The 9,757-nt window shown below is 35.3% G+C and overlaps 1 protein-coding gene and 1 long non-coding RNA gene across 2 annotated transcripts; one reads left to right on the top strand and one right to left on the bottom strand.

Annotated features, from left to right (window-relative positions):
• Positions 1 to 246: 246 nt before the first annotated feature.
• Positions 247 to 708, top strand: LOC111992163 (UBP1-associated protein 2C). The gene has a single exon (XM_065775134.1). The coding sequence runs from the start codon at positions 247 to 249 to the stop codon at positions 706 to 708; it is 462 nt and encodes a 153-aa protein (XP_065631206.1).
• A 1,445-nt stretch (positions 709 to 2,153) lies between these two features.
• Positions 2,154 to 6,471, bottom strand: LOC136068048 (uncharacterized). The gene is made up of 4 exons (XR_010629446.1): positions 6,188 to 6,471; positions 5,728 to 5,867; positions 3,494 to 3,581; positions 2,154 to 2,395 (listed from the first exon to the last, which is right to left on the bottom strand). It is a non-coding gene; the product is annotated as an uncharacterized LOC136068048 (long non-coding RNA).
• Between the last annotated feature and the right edge of the window lie 3,286 nt (positions 6,472 to 9,757).

Below are 9,757 nucleotides of genomic sequence, written 5' to 3'. Positions count from 1 at the left end.
GGAGTAAGCCCAATGTTTAGAACATCCCTCTACCAACAGCAAGCCCAATTCATTTAAAAAAAAAAAAAACCCTACTAATGCTGGGTACAATAATAATAATAATAATCTATAAATATAGAGTGAGAGAAGAGGCCTTAGCTGCGTGTACCTGAGACTAGCAGTAGCAGTAGCAGACTCCCCTCACACTCTGCGTGTTAGGGTTAGGGTTAGGGTTTTCTTCATTCTTCTTCTTTTAAAGAAATTCCAATGGACCTGACCAAGAAGCGAAAGCTCGACGAAAATGGCGTCGGTCTGACCGTCTCGGACATGGACCCCTCCATCCCGAAACTCACACCTGAAGACGTGCGTAAGATCGTGGACCGCATCGTCGACAAGGGTAAACTCATCGACATCGTAGCCAACGCCGCCTCTCGCCACGTGGACGTCCTTGACGCCGTCCGATCTCTCGCCGACTCCGACTCTTCCCAGCGCAAGCTCTTCATCCGTGGGCTGGGTTGGGATACCACCACCGAAGGCCTCCGCAGCCTCTTCTCTTCCTACGGAGAACTCGAGGAAGCCGTAGTAATCCTCGACAAGCAGACTGGAAAATCCAAGGGTTACGGCTTCGTCACCTTCAAGCACGTCGACGGCGCGCTCCTCGCCCTCAAAGAGCCCAGCAAACGCATCGACGGCCGCGTTACCGTCACACCTCGTTCGAGTCCACACTAGTCGGTTAGGTTTTTTTTTTTTTTTTTTTTAGGAATTGGATAATTTTTTTTAATTTAAATTTTATCCCTTTAAATTATCCTCTGATTACACTTTACACCTTAAATTTTCAGAATTTATGGTTACCAAGGGTGACAAATGGCGGGTTGGATCATAAATGAGTTGAGTGTGATCCGTTTATATATAAATTAATTATCTATTATCCATCCAACATATTTAATTAATAACCCACCCACTTAACTCAATATGACTTAAATACTTCCAAAATTAGTTGAATACCTTATTAACTTTCAAAATTACCAAATAACCCTTAAATATCCAAAATGACCCAAATACCCCTTACATTTCGAAAATTACCAAAATATCCTTGAACATCTAAAATACCCCTAAAATGTCCAAAATTACACAAAAGACACTAAAAAGCCAAAAATTCCCAAGACAATAACACAAGTTGGAATGAAATTCCTAGTGCTTCAACTCTTAAAGGAATTCAAAGTTCTAAAAAGTCATCTCTGCCAAGCCAATGACACCATTGAATGGTGCATCAATCTGATCAAGCCTATGGTTGAGATAGCGTCTCAATTGGATGAGAATATAGAAATGTTCTTAAAGCTCAATTCAGTTAAGGAAACAATTCAAAGGTGTATAATTGAGGCTGAAGCACAAATCAATGAGCTACAACAGAAAGTAGACACCTTCCCTTTGGCTGAAGGAATGATAAATGAGCTAAAACAAAAAATAGATTCTTTGACCAAACAGAAGGGAAAGGGAAAGCAAGAGAAGAAAATGATCTACACCAATGGAAAGAATGAAAGAAAGAATTCCTATAAAGAACAAACTGCAAAAAAATATTAGAAACTCAAGTAAGACAAACAAAATTACAAGTTTATGAACTACACAAGTTTCTAGTATACTTTAAGAAGGCCTCAACTCCATTGCAATAATTAACCAATGATTTTTCACCTATTCCAATTAACACTAAAAGATTCATAATTCAGCTTGTTTGGTAGATGGTCTCAAAGAAACAAATCCAGAAGCAATTAAACAACACAATTGACACTCAAATAGAATTCTTTACTAAAAAAAAGACTTTGAAGGCAAATCAAACTCTGAAATTCAAAGGAAAATAGCTTAGAATGCCCACAAAATCTGAATCTTATTGCAAGTAAATCAATTTGAATACAACACCACCAAAAAGAGAAGAAGAAGAAGAAAAATTGCACAGTCATCAATAGAAACAATTTTTTCAATTATATTCCCCATTGAAACCAAAGAAGATCACAACAATATGAAAGACCCACAACATTGATCCACACAAATAAGCAAAAGGACAAGTGCCCATCAATCTCAGCAAGTATCTAATGGCACATATACAATAAAAAAACAAACTATAAGAAATAATATGGTACTGGGTATATAAGAGTTAAAATTAAACTTAAGTAGAATGATAAGTATAACTCAAATTAAACTTTAAAATTGAAGGATGAGTACCATAACATTCTACCCAATTTCGTTCATTTGTCATGTCCAACAAAACAAAGCAATAAACTATCCCAACTTTCATGAACCAACAACTGCCTAAAATAAAACTAGGGCTTCCAAGCAATCAAAAATAAAAGAGTAAGGCAAGCAAGGATTGGCACCATCCTTTACATCCCATGCTTTCCGAAGTACTTAAGCTTCAGCAAATCTGCAAACCAAGGTGAACAAATTTAGTCTCACCTAACACACTAAAAAAAAAAATCAAAAAAGACATGCTTGTCACTTTTCATGGTACAACAAAGTCCCAAAAGAATGTCAATTGAAAGAAAGAAGATGGTCACTTCAAATAAAAGAATGAGTTTTCAATACTACTGTTACAACAACAATTGGATATTCCATATTCCTAGATTGTCAAGCCAAACAACAGCATGCCAATATGGTAAGATTTAGAACAATAATTTCCTCTAACTATTGAACATTATATAGAAATATTGAGGTGACACTCAAGAAAATCAAGCCATTTTTGCTACAAGCAGGTTAGCCATTTCCTCTTAAATATTCACATAGGCCAAAAGCAACTACAAACACCAAAAAATCTATAGGAATCAGTAAAAGCTTGAAACACAAAAATTATTGAAGTCATGAAAATAGAGTTTTTATCTAGCCTCATTGGGTGCCCAATGGCTTACAGAGTGACCAAATCAGCACCATATTTCCTATTCAAGGTATCATTAAGAAACTATTTATAAAAATTGACATTGCTTCCATAAAAATATCACTGGATATCCATTTCTCTTACTAAACCTCACCATATCCTACTAGTTTCTTCAACCAATGTAATCCTAACCCATGCTTTTCAGGCAAATTAGTGAGAATTCATTTACCAAAAAGAAGAAATGGAGACTCAGAACCAATTGGACTTTAATTATTTGTTCTCACTTAGACTCAGCCAAGCATTTCTTCTTTAATTATTTGTTCTCACTCATATCCAAAAAGCTAAGAACTCTCTGTTAAGTTTACAAAGAAAATCTACAAGAACAACATTATGCACTGCAATGGAAAAGTTTCTTCAAAATTGTGACACTAGACTTGTAAAACCACTCATCTACTTAGCAAATTTCAAGAACCATAGGTCCACAAGTATCATGGTCTGATGACTACAACACTGAACTTACAATTAAGGAACCAAAAATGCATCATATCATTAGGCATTTAATTAGAAATAAATTAAAAACAACAAATAGTCCAAGAAAAAAAATATTTGGCATTTAATTAGAACTAATTGAGTTGGAATTATTAAAATTACCTAAGCCTCATCATTATATTAATGTATCCAAAAATGCATAGGTGTTCAAAATCCTCCACAAGGTGCTCCTCATCATGATCAGGTATAACTAGCAAAGTAAAAAACTAGTAAGTAAATATAAAAAGGGAGAATGCATAATTTAATAAAAATTACAAGTTAATGGAAAAGAGATTTACCCTACCCACAAAACAACCAACTGCGAGAACATAACAAAGCCTCTACATTTTGTGGCAATAGACAACTGCGGTACTTATCAAGAATTCAAACACCAATGCTAAATGCAGACTCTGAGGCAACAGTAGTGATAGGAATACTCATAATGTCACGAGCCATTAGTGAAAGTTCTAGAAAGTGACCACAATTTGATTCTCAATATTGAAGAATATCCAAGTCCAAATGAGTGCTATGGTCAAACCGGGTCTCTTCCAAATACACATCTAATTGTGACTTACTATCGATTGAACCAGAAATTTGACTCTTATATGTATCAAAACTAGCAATATCAGCATCTCTCACCTTCTCATTAGCACCACTACTAGATTCATTTTCAGCCATATTGTGTGCTTCATAATTAGTGGCTCATAAATATCCATTGAAAAGGGAATATAACTTGTCATGAAGATCCATCACCATTTTTGTCCCATTAGTGCCATAAAGTCGTCTATAACTGAACTCGACAAATTGCAACTTATACCAAGGATCTAAAATTACAGCAAATGATAGCACCATGTTGTAACAATCCTAGTATTTATCAACTTTTTCTTTCATGGTTTTTGCCATGTCACTAATTACTATATCATCATCTTTCATCTCTTCTAAAATATGCAAATGAATTTTCCATACACCATGAAAGTATAAGTTGGCAGTAGGGTATTGAGTGCTTGAAAAGAGAGTGGTGATGTCATAAAATGGCTTCAAAAACTTTGCTATCTTCCAGGCCTTATCTCATTCATCATTTGAGGGATAAGTGCGAAAGCTTTCATCAATAATACTTGAATTGTGAAATGCATTCCGAAATGTAAGAGCAGTCTCAATCATTAAATATGTCAAGTTCCATCTTGTTGGCACATCTTGTCGCACTTTCTTACTTGTTAGATTAGGGAGTTCTTGAAGACATTCGGCAAATCTTAACTTCCTCATATCATTGCCTTTCACATATTTAACACTTTCACGTATGTTGTGCACAGCTTGCTCTATAATTTTCAAACCTTCTTGTACAATAAGGATTAAAATATGAGCACCGCAATGAACACGAAAGAACTCACCACTACAAGGCAAAGATGATCTAAAAGAAGGATTTTTCTTCAAACTATTCACCAAGTTACCATTGTTAGAAGCATTGTCTAAAATGATTGGAAATACTTTTTTCTCAATGCCCCATTCTTTTATAATGTTAAACAATCTCTCTACCAAAATCTTACCACTACGAGGAGGTGGCATATGAGAAAAACATAAAACCCTCATTTGCAACTCCCAATTTGCATCAATGTAGTGTGCAATGAAAACCATGTACTCATCCGCTGTGGAAGATTTCCACAAATCTAATGTTAAGCAAATCTTGCCCGGGACTAAGTCTAAAACATGTTTGAGATTTTCTCTTTCTCTCTTATAGATTTTCAAAACATCTGACTTTGTTGTATTCCTAGATATTAGCTTAACATCAGGATTTAGAAGGATATGAATCTCTCCATTAATCTCATGCTCCGCAGATGAAAATGAGTAATTATGCCTAATAATTGCCATTGCAATCTTTTCACGATACATATCTTGATCAAGGAGAGGATAATAAGGCCCACTATCATTTTCTTGATGACATTTCTTAGTATGACACGTAAATTACTAGTCCCATTCTCCTTATTTGCCGTTAAAATATTAGTACATTTTCTACACTTGACTTTTTGATGGCCATCTTCTTATAAAGGTAATATTTCAAAATCATTTCACACTTTAGAAGTTCTACCCCTACTTCTTTTGCTAGCACTTAAAACTGTTTGTTCAAATTCATTCATCCCCTCGGTTACAGACATGGTTCACCTAAAAAGATAAGACAATCACAATTTCTACAAATATATATTTCAAATTATCCAAAATCACAAAAGGCAGAAACATAAGCTACAATTTGAACAGAACCCAAAAGGTAAAAGTGGATAGATGCAAATCATCAAACACCCAGAAAAGAAAAATACTTTAACTTAGAACTCAATACCCAATTGAGAGAGGGATCTTAATCTTACCTTGAAAACGGGTCCACAGCCACCTTCACTGAGCTTGTGAGTTATGTGAAAATCTTTAGTAGCAGCAACTAAGGTCTCAAAGGGAAATAGCTTTTGTTCTTGTTGAGCTATCTTCTCCAAGTCTTTTTCATTGCTTCCCTCTAATCAAACCCCCCCCCCCCCCAAAAAAAATCATGGTCAGCAACAATCACAAAACAATAAACAAAAAACTTCTCCAAGTCTTTTTCATTGCTTCCCTCTAATCAAACCCCCCCCCCCCCCAAAAAAAATCATGGTCAGCAACAATCACAAAACAATAAACAAAAAATATGAAATGGGCTTTGCTTGTTACCTTTGCTTGAACTGAATTTGAAATGCCTAAACAAATTTTGAATCGAAATTTTTTTGTCTTTGAAAACCCCAAACCCAAAATTCTTGAAAACTTTAACATAGAACTCAACCCAAGAATTGAGTGACTTACCTGAGAAATCTGATGTGAAGATTGGAAACCTAGTTTATGTTGCACTCTATTGTGGCCTTTGACAAGTTTTTGAGAGGGAAAGTGAGCGAAAGAGGCGAATAGACACGACCTTCAACGATGCCTTCTCACTTCTATGCCACCGTTGAAACCCGACCTCAAATCTACTCTTCAGGTACCTTCTATCTCTCTCTCTATAATTTCCTTAATTTGAAGTTTTAACTTGTTTGGTTACTAAGAAAATCTGAGGGAAAGAATGTATTTTAATGTTAAGGAGAGTGAGACTAAGGGCCAGATTTTTTGGTTTAGAAATTTAGAGGTTATGTTGTTTATTTAAATTTTAGATTTTAAATGGGTATGGTGGGTATTTGTGAGTTTATTTAAATTTAGATTTTAGATGGGTTTAATGGGTATTAGTGGGTTTATCCATTTAGACCCATCTAATTAAATAACCTAATGAGTCTTTGCCCATTTAACCCAAATATTCAAATGGGTTGGGTTAAGTCTTATCCAAATAAGGTGGGTTATGAGTGGATTCATGGATAAAGATAAAAGTTGTCACCCCTAATGGTTACTACCTTAAACTGTAACTCATGTTTCACTTTGCACCTCACTGTCAATTTGGCTATCAACTTGGATGGAAGAGCATGGTGCCACGTGAAAAAATCTAACTGCTCATTTTTTCAATTCTCTAAAAACAAATGAAAAATTATACTTTACTATCTTAAATTATATTCTTGATTATAGTTCACACCCTAAACTTTGGTTTTCAGTCCAAGATAATGGCAGAATTGATAGTGGGATGTAAAATGTAACACAAGTTATAGTTTAAGATACTAACTATACATTCTGAAAGTTTATGTTGTGTATAATTTTGAGTTTTTTTTTTTTTTAAATGTAAATTAGGGTAGTAAGGTGTAGTTACCCTTAATTTTCTCATTCAATTATATATTTTTCGAGACAATTAAATTCAATACAAGTATGTGTTTGAATTTAATTCAGAGCCTTATATACAATAATAAAGGCATGTTTGGTGTACTACAATAAATTCAATAATGGAATGACTATTCATGGAGAATAGTTATTTGATTGCATTTTCATTATAAAGAATAGCTATTTTTTAGTAAATATTATTCCTTGAATTGAGAAATAGATATTCCTCTCCAATACAATTGTAATAGTTATGGCAAATTTAGTATACTGAATGAAGATTATGTTAGAAATCGTAATCTTTATTATTAGTAATTAGTAATAAAAGATTTTGTAATTTAATAATTATTTATGTTCATAAGTTTGGTTATTATATAAAAAAAGCTGGAAAAAATAAATGCACATGGAAGGCTTGGATATTTTGGAAATATATTTGTGGGGGGAAAAGGCCCAATCTAACATAGTGGGCCTAGAGCCCCATGCGAGGATTACTGTGCGTCCGAAGAGAAGAAGATGGTAAAGGCAAGGCCCATCTGAAAGAAGGATCCCCAGAAAGAAGGATGGTTGCCGTCCGAGGAGACCGCCTTCCGTCCGAGGAGATTTTATTCCTCGGACGCGAATAGTATTGATTGATCAAACGTGTGGAAGGTCCGAATGATTTTCCTAACAACCCCAATGATCAAGATAAGTTCTGAGTATATCTGGAGAAGATAAGAATGAGGAAATATCTAAAGGAAAAGCTGCTACCACCGCATTTAAGGCACTGCAGCAACTTCTCTGGCCGCATTTATGTAGAAAAGATCTCTGAACAGTGTAACCTCACCTACCGCCACTCACAGAGAGCCAGAGGAAATACTTGACGTAACATATACTCAAGTAGAGTCACAGATGAGGAACAAGTGGACGATGGGGATGATGGGGAAGGAGGTTATATAAAGGAAAGAAGCTCCTGAGGAAAGGGGGAGGAGAACGAGGGAGAAGAAAACAAAAAAGCTTTATTGTAACCCTAAGATCTGTATTCACCCCATAATCAATAATATGCCTCTTCGGACACCAATTCTTTACGTGTAAATTAATGTTGGTTTATGCTTGAGGGTTGTGATTAATTGTTGTCGATTCCATAATCAACCTAACTCTTTCACCCATCCTCTACAAATTCATTGTTTTGGGCTTGGGCCACAAATCCTAACCCTACAATATTCATTTTAAAAATAGTTACGTGTAATAAGAAATAACTATTACAACAATTTTAAAGATGAATAGCTATTTTTCGCTTTAATGAATATATATTATGAAGGAATAACTATTCCTTCTAATATAGATGTAGCCAAATAATCAAATAATTATTACAAATCTATTACAGCATACCAAACATGATCTTTATTCTTCAGTAGGTGTAATAACTTTTCAAATTAATATATTTCTAAAAATTCAAACTTTTTTTTTTGAGAAATAATTACAATATGCTGCTAACCTCGCAGCTCGAACCCTTTCCCACCTAGACTCCCAAGCACTTTGTACATGGGGAGGTGCCAATTCAGCTACAAGGCCTTTAGTAAAAATTCAAACTTTCAATATGCACCACTATAAAAATAAATAAACCTATCTCTTTCCATATGCACATAACAATTAATTTTATTCTAATTTTACAACCAAATATATGAATAGTAATAATTATTAGAAGTACATTACATCATCATTTATTTCCCGTAATAAAGATTACTAATTCTTATTGTAATTTTTGCACCAAACGTGCCCTAAGTCGAGGGGAATAGTTATGTAAGGGGAGTTTTATTTGCTTTGATTAGGAAGAGCATAATTTATTCATTTACATTTTGTATGGACTTGTTTGTGCCCCCTTTCTATTGAGCCTAATGATTATATCTTTCAATTTGAGTATGTTCTTGTCTGGAATCCCATAGAGATGCATGTCATCTTGAATATAGCAACGTGATCACAGGGATCTTGTGACCCATCATATGAGTCTAGAGTAGGCATCCTAAACTTGGGAGGTAGAGGATGAGTTATGATTGACACAGTAAAGGGGGAACCAATTTTGTGAATGAGGTTATCTATGTGTGTTCTTCCCCTCATAGAGTCCCTCATTTCTATCATGGCTATCTTCATCTAGTCCACTTCTCATTGCAAGTGTGGTACCCTCCGGGTTACTGTTCCCCTTGACTGATCTTCTCCTTCGATGCTACTGTTTGCCCTTCTATCCTCTTGGTCTCGTCTATGCTCTTCTTAATCTGCATGTCGATGTCGATAGTGCTTTTTCTTGTGGACTTTCCTGGCAAAGTACTAGTTTTGTTGCTTCAATTCCACAACTGCAGCTGCCATAGACTGCAATTGTTGCTAGACGAAAACTGGTGAAGGATCATGGTTGTGGTTTGGACAGTTGGAGACGTTTCCAGTTTCTAGATTTTATGGACTTATGGCCATTGATCTAGTTCAGACCATGCAAAATTTTTGTCTTAAGGAGCAAAGTGGCAATTCCCTTCCCACAAATGGGGCCAACTAATAAGGTAAGAAATCAGTAGGCCGCAAGCTCCAAATGCTAATGCGGATCAACAACCTAAAAAAGAAAGAAACACTATCGAAGTTGACCAAGGTGGAACCGGCCAAGGACCCTCCGATGGTTAA

Source organism: Quercus suber, unplaced genomic scaffold (assembly GCF_002906115.3).
Source record: "Quercus suber isolate HL8 unplaced genomic scaffold, Cork oak 2.0 scaffold_7, whole genome shotgun sequence".
NCBI lineage: Eukaryota > Viridiplantae > Streptophyta > Magnoliopsida > Fagales > Fagaceae > Quercus > Quercus suber.
The sequence above is the reverse complement of the archived record's forward strand: the minus strand, read 5'-3'. Positions and strand labels throughout refer to the sequence as shown.